Source organism: Quercus robur, chromosome 12 (genome assembly GCF_932294415.1).
Source record: "Quercus robur chromosome 12, dhQueRobu3.1, whole genome shotgun sequence".
In the NCBI taxonomy this organism is placed as follows: Eukaryota; Viridiplantae; Streptophyta; class Magnoliopsida; order Fagales; family Fagaceae; genus Quercus; species Quercus robur.
This window is the reverse complement of record NC_065545.1, coordinates 42,318,953-42,333,659: the sequence shown is the minus strand read 5'-3', so window position 1 is coordinate 42,333,659 and position 14,707 is coordinate 42,318,953. Positions and strand designations below refer to the sequence as shown.

The following is a 14,707-nucleotide window of genomic DNA, read 5'->3' as shown; positions in this document are numbered from 1 at the left end:
ATACATAATCATATAAAACACTCTCTTTTTATTTCTTTCTGTCTCTTTCTCTTTTTTATTACTTTTTACACTTTTTATTCTTTATTTGAAATAATTAACGTTTTTTACTTTTTAGACTAAAATAAAGAGAGAGAGAGAGAGAGAGATTATTGATTTGGGCACCTCCTTCTGACTTCGTACCCACTTCTCCCACTTTATTGTTTAATACTTAATTAATTAATTGTTTTTGGTTATAAGTTTATTATGACAATTAATTGGATTATATTTTAGAGTAATGTTCAGGAATAGAAAAGTGCACAATGAATAATTTTTGTACAACGTGACGAGTTGTGATTGGTATAAGTGTGATGATGGGCTATGTGAGAAAATAGTTGTATCGATCACAACTCGCTACATGGTAAGTTGCGGCATGAAATTATACACTTTTCTACGTCTTGAGTATTACTCTACATTTTAAAATTTTCACCCCTCTTCTCCTTTAATAAATAAATAAAAATAAAAAATCCTATTACGTACTTTCTCAAAAAATAATCCTATTAAGTAAGTAGTCTAAAATAAACAGAACTCAAGATATAAATTAAATATTTTATAACTGTGGGATCAGAGAATTTGTGACCCCGGCCCACTTTGCTTTAGGGCCCAAGACCCGAGCAAATGAGGGATATTACCGAGGACATACAGTAAAGGTCCAAATGGCCTAGAGGTATAGCCGAGGATGATTCTATCCTCGGCATCCCAACGCGCTCTTGAAAGAATGTGCAAGTACGGTATAGGAACAGTTTAAGGAAAAGCTGAACACCTCCACATTGATGGAGAAAGGACCCCTGGATTATATGGCGACAAAGGACAAATGAAAGGCTGTCATTACTGTAATTAAATACTCTGCGCTAGACAGAGCAATGCTTTTCAGCTTTTACAACCACCCCCAACCACTTTGGGTATGGGCCGATGGGACAAGTATCAGCTCTGGAAAGCTAAACCTACACATGGACGTTGGAGGAAGAGTAAAGGCTAATATAAAAAGAGAAGTAAGCAATCCAGAAAAGGGGCTGGGAAAAAAGGCCAAGAACCAGAGCCTCCCAGGCCATGCCGAGGAGAAAGACTTCTTAAGCAAATATGGTTCACCTCTGTATGAGTACCATGACCAACCACTGTCCGGTGACCAAGGACTAGCCTTTCAGCCCACGCTCTAGAAATTTTATTGTTTGGGCCTCAAACGTTCAAACCCAATAAACCAATTGGGGTCGTTACAAATTGAGTCCTTACAATTGGCGCCGTCTGTGGGAAAGGCTTGTGTGTTGGCACAGGCAGTGGTTCGAGCTCTTGTTAAACAAGGGCCTGTGAAAGCCCCTTCATCACTTCCAGCAACCTGTTGTTGTTGCCTTAATATAAAGTTCCACTAGGGGCTACGCTTCGAAGCACCAGTGGCACGGGCAATTCTAGGGGCTTCCATCGTCAGATCAACGCCCCACACCTTGGCCGAGGGCTAATTCTCGAAATTTAAAGAAAATCTAAGTTTTGGACAGAACCAAGGTATTACATGGTCCTCGGACTCAAACCTATGGGGAAACCAACTACTTAGAGAAAATCTAAGTTTTGGACAGAACCAAGATATTGCATAGTCCTCAGACTCAAACCTATGGGGAAACCAACTACTTAAAGAAAATCTAAGTTTTGAACAGAACCAAGGTATTGTATAGTCCTCGGGCTCAAACATATGGGGAAACCAACTACTTAAAGAAAATCTAAGTTTTGGACAGAATCAAGGTATTGCATGGTTCTCGGACTCAAACCTATGGGGAAATCAACTACTTAAAGAAAATCTAAGTTTTGGACAGAACCAAGGTATTGCATGGTCCTCGGACTCAAATCTATGGGGAAACCAACTACTTAAAGAAGATTACGAGTTTTGAACAGAACCAAGGTATTGCATGGTCCTCAGACTCAAACCTATGGGGAGATTAGTCATTAGAAAATGGATTAAGTCTTAGACAGAATGGAAATCCCGTCCTGTCCTCGGATCCCCAACTCTAGGGAAACTAATGTAAACGAGTATTTAGGCTCGGTACAATCATACCTCGGTCCTCGGACCGAATGCCAAAAATGGTTAAGGCTATGAATGTTGTCAGGAACATGGCAAAGCACCCTAGCGCTCGGCGACCTTCTCGGATAGTTCATTTTGGGTTACCCATCCTCGGATGATCACCTCATATGCAATACAGAGTATTCAACTGTTATCTCGGTTATTCTTATATGTATAACATTTTTCAGGTCGGCATTATTGTGCCTGTTAGTCTCAATGAATTCAAAATAATAGTTTTTTGTTAACAAGGGTTTCGGCCCTAAGTATCGTTCAGAATAAAAAAAAAAAAAAAAATAGCACATCCATTCACAATATAACTGTTGCAGAAAAGAAAGAATACTTAGAATAAAATAAAGCCATCTTTTATTAATACAAAGAAATAGTACATCATACAATGAAGGGCTTAAGCAAGCCTATACCAGAAGCTAACTACAAAAGCAAAAAGAAAAGCAAAAAGGAAAAAGATACAAGAGAATGATAAATCCTTCAAAATTCTGTTCTTATGGCAACTAAGCGTGTCAGGATGACCCCATTGATGGAAGGGGAGAAGAGGCAGAAGAAGAAGCAGAAGCACCAGGATGCCCCTAGTGATGGAAGAGAAGAAGAAGCGGAGGCAAAAGGAGGCACCAGAGAAAGAGGAGAGGAGGAAGTGGGGATGCCAAGTCCCCATGCCAGCTCTAACTCCCATCAAGCCAATGCCATGTTAGCAGCGCTCGAGAGAGAGCGGATGGTACCGATGATGAGCAACCCCAGCCAGTGCTATCGCACCAAAAATCTGATACGACCAGCACCTACTTCGGATTTTGGTTAAAGGAAGAAGAGGCTTCTTTCCCGCCTTGTCAAGGGGGAGAAATGCTTTGAGTCTCTGTCTCCCTTGCCCTGATCGGGCCATCTTGAGTCTCGGAGAGACCCAGTGCTTCTGGAGAGGGTGCGGTCCCTTCACCCCCATCTTCGCCCCAACCATATCACTCCCTAAGGCTTAATCCCACTAGCAGTGAGGACTTTGAGCACAGCAGGTGGTTTAGGAATTTGAAAAGATTGAGGGGTCTGTACGTCAAGGAAATGACCTCCTACTTTACTTCTTATATGGAAGGCAAGTCTGGTGGCATTTAATCTGTATAGATTTCCAAGAAGAGCTACAAACGAGATAATTCTCACTCAACTCCCAACGCCATCTACAACCGTTGGATTGGAATTACCTTGTAAAGGGAACTTATTAAAGACGTGTCTCGTGTAATGAAACGGCAAAAGCACGATGTGAGTAAAACTCAAGGAATGTCTCATAACCAGGAGCATTTCCCAGGCAAATGAAGAGACACCGACATTAATGAAAGACAAAGCTTGGCAAGCCGTGACATAGGCCCGACGTCACCAAAACCCTCCTCTCCGTCTGAGGGGCCGGACAGCAGGATTTTGAGAGGCTATTGTGGGGTTAGAGAATTTGTGACCCCAGCCCACTTTGCTTTAGGGCCCAAGGCCCGAGCCGAGGAGGGATATTGCTGAGGACATACAGTAAAGGTCCAAATGGCCTAGAGATATAGCCGATGATGATTCTATCCTCGGCATCCCAACGCGCTCCTGAAAGAAAGTGCAAGTACGGTATAGAAACAGTTTAAGGAAAAGATGAACACCTCCACATTGATGGAGAAAGGACCCCTGGACAATATGGCGACAAAGGACAAAGGAAAGGCTGTCATTACTGCAATTAAATACTCTGCGCTAGACAGAGCAATACTTTTCAGCTTTTACAACCACCCCCAACTACTTTGGGTATGGGCCGATGGGACAAGTATCAGCCCTAGAAAACTGAACCTACACGTGGACGTTAGAGGAAGAGTAAAGGCTAATATAAAAAGAGAAGTAAGCAATCCAGAAAAGGGGCTGGGAAAAAAGACCAAGAACCAGTGCCTCCCAGGCCATGTCGAGGAGAAAGACTTTTCAAGCAAACATGGTTCACCTCTGTATGAGTACCATGACCAACCACTGTCCTGTGACTAAAGACTAGCCTTTCAGCCCACGCTCTACAAATTTTATTGTTTGGACCTCAAACATTCGAACCCAATAAACCAATTGGGATCGTTACAAATTGAGTCCTTACAATAACCTTATTTGAACTACAAAAAATATTCCTATTGAAGTTGAACGAATTGAGTAAAAAATTGACAAAAAGATTCAATAACTTTAACTTTAAAAAAAAAAAAAAAAAAAAAAAAAAAAAAACACTATCATTCTAAGATTAGGGAGAATAAAAACATTTTTAATTTTTTCCTTTAATTTTTAAGATATATGTATTATATTTTTATTTGATAAAAAATAATTGGTGTATACAACTAATAGGATTATTATTGTATTCTAATGAACATAAGGAACCTCATACTTTCTTTTAAAAATAAAAAATAAAATTGGGACCTTCCAGACACACCCACAAAAACAATATCTATTTAACATTTAAAAAAAAAATAATAATAATAACAATTGGGGGACCAGTGGCTTCGCCATTGGGTGGGGATGGTGGATTTGACAAACTTTTGGTTTAAAAAAAATTGTCAAAATAGTATAACATTGGTGAAAATAATACCATGGTAACTTGATCCTATTTTGTTTAGTGGAAAATCATAAATAACAAATATTGAAAAACACTCCTTCCATTTTTCTATTAAAAAACCAATTGTGGATTTTCGATCACAAAACCAAACTTCATAACAAATTTGAACCATTAAATATTAAATGTGATTTTAAATTTAAGAATGATTCCCAAGTTTGATTTGTTTGAATAGAAAATTGTGTTTTATTAATGATATAAGAAAATTCAAACTACTACATAACTAATTAATTAATAAAGAAATTCATCTCGGACCAATTTACGATGTCCTCATCATTGACGTCCATCAAGCAGGCCATGTGGATTGGCCAAGTCTTCTTGGCTAACAATACCTCGATCTCAAACCCTTTAGAGCCTATCATCGATAGGCACCCTTATTTGTATGGGGAATTCGCTATTGATAGATCCCACCCAATGTCCTCTTTCTCCCACCAAAACTTTCTAGTTATGAGTCAGAAATAGAATTAATGGGCGATGCTTGGCTTCAATTTTGAATTCGGTATTATATGTTTGCTCTAGTTTTATTTTTTATTTTTAATTTTAATGTTGAAACGGTTTTTCTTTATCTATGGGCAATGAGTTTTGATGTATTCGGTATATTTGTATTTATAGAAGCTTTTATTTTTGTGCTTATACTAATTGTTGATTCAGTTTATGCATGGCAAAGAGGAGCATTAGAAAGGTCTTAATTCTTGATTCAAACAATAAGAAGTATTTATGGGTTGGGTTTTAGTAGAGTTTAGGGTATTTTTCAATCTATCCAAACTACTTGGATCAAGAAATCCCTAGTCCAACCCAACTCATGATAACTCTAAAGACCAAATAAATGCAACCTGCAGTATTCAAGTTAGGTTGTAGAATTGGGTCATCCCTAATAAATAAAAGAGTTTTCATTCGACTATTTTAAGGCTATTATTTAATAAATTTTACTATTTATATAATAGGCATAAGAAAGAGATGAGAAATAAAATAAAATTAAGGTTAGTACTTAGGGTGTCACAGATGATGTGTGTAGAGTAGGAAAAAAAGTATTTTTAAATTATTAATAGTAATAGTATATGTAAGTTGAGTTAGATTACTTACGTTGAAAATTTTGCCAATTGAACTTGATCCAGCCCAAGCTAAAAAAAAAAAAAGAACCCAATTCAACTATCGACCAACAAAATACAAACCAAAAATATTGGGTTGAGTTGGTTTGAGTTGAGTTTGTCATGTTAATGAGTTGGATTAACATTTTTTTTTTTTTTTTTGGAGAAGAGTTGGGTGCACAATCTTTAGCTTATTTACACGTAAGGATTGGGAAAATTGATAGGGGTTTAACTCAGCTTACTTAGGGCAAGCTAGTTCAAATAAACCTAAACCCAATTCTAACTTAAGATGGGATTTTTTCCTTAAAAAAAAAAACTTAAGATGAGATTTTTCTAACTTGCCTTGGGTCGGGTTGGGCTTGTATAGAAAAAGTCAAGCCGAGATAAATTTTGACTGAAGTTGAATTGAAATCCCTACAACCTGAACCCAATGTAGCCTATCTATGTGCCCAGCAACCTTCAAATTCAAAAACAGATTTTATGCTGTCTGATTTTAGCAGTACTACGGATTTTTAAAGATGATTAATGGATACTACAAAATAAAAGGGTAATTCTGATGCCACACCCCAATCCCACAACTATTTGCACAACTTTCATATGTGGCAAGCCACCTCATCACCTTGGGCCCACCTAAATTCCACAACATTTCTTTGGTTATTTCAAATATAACTACCACCGCAACTTTACACCTTTTCTTCTTCTTCCTCCCAAAACCCATATGTGAAAAAGCTTGAGCCCCCAAAATAAATTGCAGTGGCTGGAACCACGGTGGTGCGAAAATGGAAAACTCACTCCAGAAAACACCATCCCATGCCAGAAAATAAAAACCCAGCCTTGAGAAACATTACCTCTCCGCTGAAAAACCAAAACCCACTGCTCCTTGAATCCGCGAAAAGCATCGTTCGTCTCAGATTTGCAGTTGCTGGAGTACTGGCACGGTGGCTCGTAAACGGAAATCCCACAGCAGAAAACACCATCCCAAATCGGAAAATGAAAACCCATCCTTGTAAAACATTAATCCATTGCTGAAAACAAAAACCCATTGCTTAATAAACTTACAAATTTTGTTTGTGTTTAAATTCCATCCAATGGACTTAAAAATCTTGTTTGTGTTTTAAATTCCATCCATGTTTGAGAGAGCCAATTCCCAAAAGGAAAAGAGTTTTTCGCTGCTGTGGAAGGTTTCTTTCCTTCAATAGAAAATTTCTCTTCTCTCCGAAGAAAAGGAAAAAAAATCTCTCTGCGGTGGAGTAGATTTTAATCTCTCGTCTTTTAAAAAAAAAAGAAATTTTGAATTAAAATGGCTCGCTCTTTCTCCAACGCTAAGCTTCTCTCTGCTCTCGTTGTTGATGGCTTTTCTAACACTATTACCAGGTAACCCAAAAACCCATTTCTCTTCTCTTATTTTGCTTGTATTTTATGCCTTGTCTGGTTGTCAAAAACATACAGGAACGAGGAAACAGAGGGTTTTTCTCTTTTCCTCTGTTTTTTTGAACATCCAAACAGACCCGAATTTCTTTCATAATATGTAAATTCAAAAAAAAAAAAAAAAATACTAGTTATAATTAAATTAAGGGTGCATTTGTATAAGCTGTTTTGTTTTAAAAGTTTAAAATGAGAGTTACAAACGCTCTTTTAAGCTCAACTCATAAAATCTAGGTTGACACAAAACATTGACAAAAAGAAAGGAAAAGCCCGTGATATTCGCAAAGTGCGCACATAATCAAAATCAATCATTTAGCAAAAAAAGAGCAGCACCAATCTGCCCAGAAGTTGCTGAAACATTAGCTCAATTGAAGTTATTCCTTTACTTGGATGGAATTTAAAACACAAACAAGATTTTTAAGTCCATTGGATGGCATTTAAACACAAACAAAATTTGTAAGTTCATTAAGCAATGGGTTTTTGTTTTTAGCAATGGATTAATGTTTTACAAGGATGGGTTTTCATTTTCCGATTTGGGATGGTGTTTTCTGCCGTGGGATTTCCGTTTACGAGCCACCGTGCCATTACTCCAGTAACTGCAAATCTGAGATGAACGATGCTTTTCGCGGATTCAATGAGCAGTGGGTTTTGGTTTTTCGGTGGAGAGGTAATGTTTCTCAAGGCTGGGTTTTTATTTTCTGGCATGGGATGGTGTTTTCCGGAGTGAGTTTTCCATTTTCACACCACCGTAGTTCCAGCCGCTGCAATTTATTTTGGGGGCTCAAGCTTTTTCACATATGGGTTTGGGAGGAAGAAGAAGAAAATGTGTAAAGTTGCGGTGGTAGTTATATTTGAAATAACTAAAGAAGTGTTGTGGAATTTAGGTGGGCCCAAGGTGATGAGGTGGCTTGCCACGTATGAAAGTTGTGCAAATAGTTGTGGGATGGGGTGTGGCATCAGAATTACCCAAAATAAAATTCACAATACATGTCTTGTTTTTCCCCAACCTCAAGTTAGTATTAATCTGATTCTAAAAGATTACAACTTAGCCAAAACTTAACCAAATAGTTATCAAATTAAGTTGTGAGTTTCAATTAGCTCAACTAATTCTTATCTTTGAATAAAACGAGAGTTCGAATCCTGTCACCTACATTTTAAATTGATTGATATCTCGATTTAATGATAAAATGGAAGGTATAAGTTGAAATTCTATAATATATATTAAAAAAAATGATAAAATTAAGCCTACCCATTACGAACTAGCCAGAGCCCAGTCCAAGCCCAAAGAATTAGACAAGCTTGGCTGGGTTTAAAAATTGGGTCAATCACATTTCACATGGTCTGAGATGGACCATCGTTTGTCGGCTGTTGACAGGGGCAGTCATCTTTCTTATCTTCTCCTCCATCCATAGACAAAGACATAGACATAGTACCTTGTTTTAACTTTTAAGTATCTATCTAATCCATGCCATGACCCTCTTTCTTCCACACACTTTTCACCCAAGTCACCTCACACATTCTTCTTCACCCTTTCACGTAAAATGTTCTTTCAAATTCAGAACCAAAGCACCCTCCATTACCACAACAATCCCAGCTAGAGACCGCGTCATAGACTTCGGAAAACACAAGGGCAAAATGTTAGGAGCCCTCCCTTCAAGCTACCTCAAATGGGTATCCAAGAATCTCCGAGCCCGTGACTTTGAGGAGTGGGCAAAGCTAGCAGACCAAGTCCTCCAAGACCCAATTTACAATGATCGGATTGAGTGGGAATTTTCTGAGAACCTTTTAAATGGAAATAGTTTTAATGTTTCTTTATCAAGAAATTATGAGAGTTCGGTTTCGGAGTTGTTGGAAATAAGTGAAAGGTTTGGTTGGGATAACAAAGATAAGCTTGGCTGGAGCAAAGTCAGCTTTGAGCTTTTGGGTACCTCTAAAGGGGGTAGAATTCCAAGACTTAGCAAAAATAGTGGAAAAGAGAGAGGTTTGGACGTGGATATCAGGGGAGAAAAAAAGGTTGAGGCTTTATCAAAAGGTGAAGAGAAGAGGAAGGAGAGAAGAGAGAGGCTTAGGATGAAGAAGAGAGAAGTGGGAACTAAAGAGGAGAGCAAGGATGGTTTTGGAAATAAGGTTTATGGGAATGCAGGTTGTAGGGATGATGTGATTAGATTTCAAAGGGATACAAAGAATGGTCAAGAACAGAAGATGGAGTTTTATAATCCATTTCCTGGTCGTGAAGCTCTGTTGAAGAAGGTGCTCAACCAGAAAAGACCCTCGTAATTCTTCCTCTTCTCTCCTGTAAATTTCTTTTGAAGTACTTGTGGTCTATAAAATGATTTTAGCATAACATTTTCTTTAAATACGCAATTATATAATTTAGGGAATTTTACGTTTTTGCTGATCATGATTATTTATGTTTAAACAAGTTTTTTTTTTTTTTTTTTGGGGGTGCTAAAGTTATGTTTAAACAAGTTGATTCTCTAGTTTTGAGTAAACGAATTAGGTATTACTACTTGCTAGCTTTGTTGTTTTAGTTCATTATATTTGGAAGTTAAGAGTGTGCAATTAACCTTTGGATCCACCAAAATCGACATAATCTAACTCAACCTATCAAGTTGGGTCAATTTTTAAGAGTTGGTGAGTTGGATTAGATTGTTATTTATTTATTTATTTTTTAAACAATGGGTAGGGTTGGGTGCGGAATCCACCTAACCCAACCCGATTCACCTATATTTAATATATATTATATAATTTTATTATTTACTTTTTTGTTTATCAATTGAGTTGGTATAGAATTATATTATAACTTTGAAATACTAATAAAATAGTTTGTGTTGATTTAATGCTATACTCATGTTTATTAGGTTATTAATTTGCTCTTATTTATATTGGTGTTATTCAATAGCAAAATACCACTTATTTTCGAAATATTTAGCAAAATAACATTGTTTCCAAACTATTTGGCAAAATACCATTTTTTTGAAACTCAATATTATGAAAATCGATTTTTGTGTAGAACTTAGTACTACCAATATCAAGTTTCATGAGTGTTTTATCATGATGGCAGGTGTAGATATGACTTTTTTAAATAAAAAAATGTCATACGGAACTCAATTTTATAATTTTTATTTTTTCAAAGTGGAACTCGCTTATACGAAAAATGAACCAAAGATATCGGGTTGAGTTGAGTTTGTCATGTTAATGAGTTGGATTCACAATTATTTTTTTATTTTTTTATTTTTTGAGAAGAATTGGATGCACAATCTTTACAAGTGAGAATTGGGATAATTGATAGGGGTGTAAACTCAGCCTACTTAGGGCAAGCTAGTTCAAATAAACCTAAACCCAATTCTAACTTAAGATGGGAATTTTCTAACTTGCCTTGGGCTCGGGTCGGGCTTGTATAGAAAAAGTCAAGCCTAGATAAATTTTGACTGAAGTTGGGTTGAAATCCCTACAACCTAAACCCAACGTAGCCACTCTATATACCCAGCAACCTTAAAATTCAAAATCAGATTTTATGTTATGTCTGATTATAGCTTAGATGTCATTTGTATGTATATATGGGAAGCAAACAATCCTACAACCCAATGTCCTAATCTCTCATGGCGGTACTACGGATTTTTAAAGATGATTAACAGCTACTACAAAAAAAAAATTTCACAATAAGTCTTATTTTTCCTTGGCATCAAGTTAGTATTAGTGTTCATTTAGGAACAACTTATTTAGTTGAACCTAAAAACTTTTTGCTGAAAGTATAAAAAATAGGTTAAAAAATAAGCTGAATAGTACAATGGGACTCATGAATAATATTAAAAATAAGATAAAAGTGTAGATAAGCTGAATTTTTCAGCTCATCCCAAACAGATGCTTAATTTGATTTTGCAAAGATTGCAACTTAACCAAAAAATTATCAAATTAAGTTTTGAGTTTCAGTTAGCTCAATTGGTTTTTATCTTCGAATAAAACGAGGGTTCGAACCTGCTCAATTGGTTTTTATTAATTTAATTACCCTTAAAAATATTTTTGCACAACTTGGCTTAAATCTTGCACACCCTGATGACAAATCAATTTAGCACAAAAATCAAACAACATAGATCAGTTTATCCCAAAACTAATCAACAATACAAATCACTCTCCCTTTCTCTTATGAATCTCATCTCATCTTTATTCTTTATCTGACTTTCTATATATCTTTGAGTCTAAGAGTAAAATGTTAGTGTTTGTGAGTTCTGAATGTCTCTCTTTATTATAAATTTATATTATATATATGTGAGTGTGTGTGTGTGTGTTTGATACTAATTTTGTGCATTATTTATTTATTTATTTATTTGTTTTTTGATATAATGTTATTTGTGTGAATTGTGATGTGTGTGAATGTTTATATGTATAGAATAAATATACTATAACTTTATATAATTTAATAACCAAGAAATATTTGTTACATGTGTATATTGTTATTGTGGGTCCAGGAAGTTTACAATCCGGCCCAAACTCTATCTGGGCCCAGGGCCCGTGCCGAGGAGGTCGGGTGCCGAGGACGAATGATCGAAGGCCAGGGTGTCAAGGGGAACGGCTGAGGACTACCCTGTCCTCGGCAATCCAGGACTTCAATGGGAAGATCAACGTCTCGGTGAAGGCTATCCCCAAACAGTCCCCTAAAAGGGATGTGAGTGGAATGGGGCCCACAGGGAAGTAGGGTGCAAAATTGGATCAAGGAAAATGCGTCCCCTCCACATTAAATGCACCTGCCAACGTCCAGATCCGGTTAATGAGAAAAGACGCTTGGACGGTGTAACTTCGATCTTCGCAACTAACAGAAAGTAAGATGGGACGGTTGATGGGATGGGTACAGAAGTAAGCACCTGCCTGGCCAACAAGTGGAGGGCTAAGATCAACCAAGAAGGACCATATAATGTAAAGGTGAGTGTGCCAAAAAAGGAGGCTGGGAAAAATGGCCAAAAACCAGAGCCTCCCGGCCCGCCTCCAGGAGAAAGACTCCTAGGGCGAAAATGACTTAGCCATGTATGAACACCACGAAAAGACTCACCGCCTGGTGACTAAGGCCTAGCCTTTCAAAGCCACGCTCTACAAATGATATTGTTTGGGCCTTTTTAAGTGCGAACCCAATACTGTTACGGTTCGTTACGAATTGTGTCCTTACAATTGGCGCCGTCTGTGGGAAAGGCTTGTGTCTTGGCACTGGTGGTGGGTTGATACCATCCTTCACATCATTTTCAGTAGCTGGATATAGTGTTTTAGAGTAAAGTCCCACTAGGGGCTACGTTTCTTTACTAGGGGCTGCGCTTTGTAGCGTCAATAGCACGGATGGTTCTAGGGGCTTAGCCGAGGAGCTGGTCCCTTTAAACCAAGGTCCCACGCCATAACCGAGGGGATAATTCCCCCAATTACTTATCAAAACTGAGTTTTGGACAGAACCAAGGTATTGTATGGTCCTCGGACTCAAACCTATGGGGAAACCAACTACTTGGATGAGAAAACTGAGTTTTGGCAAGGTATTGTATGGTCCTCGGACTCAAACCTATGGGGAAACCAACTACTTGGATGAGAAAACTGAGTTTTGGACAGAACCAAGGTATTGTATGGTCCTCGGACTCAAACCTATAGGGAAACCAACTACTTGGATGAGAAAACTGAGTTTTGGACAGAACCAAGGTATTGTATGGTCCTCGGACTCAAACCTATGGGGAAACCAACTACTTGGGTGAGAAAACTGAGTTTTGGACAGAACCAAGGTATTGTATGGTCCTCGGACTCAAACCTATCGGGAAACCAACCACTTTCATGAAACCTAGGCACTAAGCAGGACTTGGCAGCTACACATGATATCTAAAATGATGCCTATATCTTAGTTGAATGAGGGTTAGAAATGAGTCTAAAGGCTCTGCGGGTGCAAGTAAGCTAGGGTTTTGAAACATGATGTTAAATGTATCGCATGCACAAATATTCGTACATGTTAAGATGAATTAGTGCAGAATTCATAAACAATATTAAGTATCAACGAGGACATCTAACAAGTAACCAGAAGGAAAAAGGAAGAACAAGATTTCATATATACATGTTCAAACGGTTTCAAATTATTAACAGATTAGAAAGTTTTCAAAATAAAAAGAAACAAGTTAATCGTTGAACTAAAAACAAATACAAAAGCCTAGCCAGGATTTCTACTTTTTTAGTTTTGCGTCGGCCACGTCCTAGGAAGAAGGAACGGGATCAGCTTCGACGCCCTGGAGGATAGTCCCTTTTGGGGAAGGCTGAACATGGTCAGCATCGGTACTCTGGGGGACCACAGCAAGGGGAATTGCTTATGGCGGCTGGGCAAGTGTGGCTGGCTCCTCAGCACTAGACACCTGAATACCAACCACGGGCTCAGTAACCTCTTTAGGTGCCTCAGGATCCGTATGCTGAGATATATCTATCACATCCTGAAATTCTCCCTCTTTGAGCATCTTGCCAGAAGAGCCGCTGACCTGTAAGTCTTCCAACTGGGTGACCCCTTCCTCGGGTTGGTCATCCATAGTCACGAAGCTGGAGGAAGTGGCCTCGCGGATGGCAATAGGGTAGAATATGTTCTCCGCCTTCCACAAATCAAATGAAGCATCCACCCCAGCTCGCTTTAATGCCTCTTCCCAAACCTGGGAGCAATAAAACCTGCACACTCCAGGAATCTGGGCTTTAAGGATGGCTTGGGTTTCGGTCACCCCCGCATTATAACCATCATCCTCGGCCGTTTCCTTGGCAACCTCTGCCTCGTTTCTGGCAAACTCGGCCTCCTGCTTGGCCCTTAAGGCTTCATCACGGGCATATTCTGCCACCCCTTTATCATGCTCGGCCGCGACTAGCTTCTTGTTTAAACCATCGATCAGAGCTTTGGCTATTTGCAACTGATCCTCGGCTTCAAGTACACGCTTTGTTTGGTCCGCGGCCTGTTTTTGGGCGCTAGCTAGGCCCGCCGAGGCGCTATCCCTCTCATGGATAGCAATCGTTAAGTCAGCCTTGGCCTTGGTAAGTTCATCCTCAGAGGCTTGGAGTGTCTTCGAGGCCGTCATGCGCTTGTTGCGTTCGATCTCGGCCGCCTTACTCCTGTTATTCACTTCTTCCTCCATCCTATAGGTTGCCTGGAGAGCCTAGCAAGGGAAATGAGTGTGTAGTTAGTGACAAACCAGTGGCAAGAGTTAATAAGGTTTTAGGTTTCAAGAAATCTTACCATGCCCAAGTACCTCTTAGTACTGAGGAAGACCTCCTGCATCCTCATTTTCCTCAGTCCATCCATGTCAGTAGGGAGTAACATGGTTCTCCCTAATGCGTCTGCCACGTAGCCACCCTCGCTATCTCCAAGGTCCCTCATGGATGTAGTTTCCAGTAGTGGACCCCTGTAAAGCATTGGGGCAGGAAGCCAGGCACTCGATAAGGACTGGGCCTCAATCCCCTTTCCCTTGCCTTGAGAAGATTGGACTTCAGTTTCTTTGCCCTTGCCCTGGTGTCCAATCT

At 38.7% G+C, this 14,707-nt stretch overlaps 1 protein-coding gene across 1 annotated transcript; it reads left to right on the top strand.

Annotated features, from left to right (window-relative positions):
* Positions 1–8,522: 8,522 nt before the first annotated feature.
* LOC126709887 (uncharacterized) lies at positions 8,523–9,599 on the top strand. Its single transcript, XM_050410252.1, has one exon. The coding sequence runs from the start codon at positions 8,669–8,671 to the stop codon at positions 9,473–9,475; it is 807 nt and encodes a 268-aa protein (XP_050266209.1). The 5' UTR covers positions 8,523–8,668; the 3' UTR covers positions 9,476–9,599.
* Positions 9,600–14,707: the final 5,108 nt, after the last annotated feature.

Coding starts and splice junctions, on each gene's coding strand:
- LOC126709887 (XM_050410252.1), top strand. CDS start 8,669: ATGACCCTCTTTCTTCCACACACTTTTCACCCAAGTCACCTCACACAT.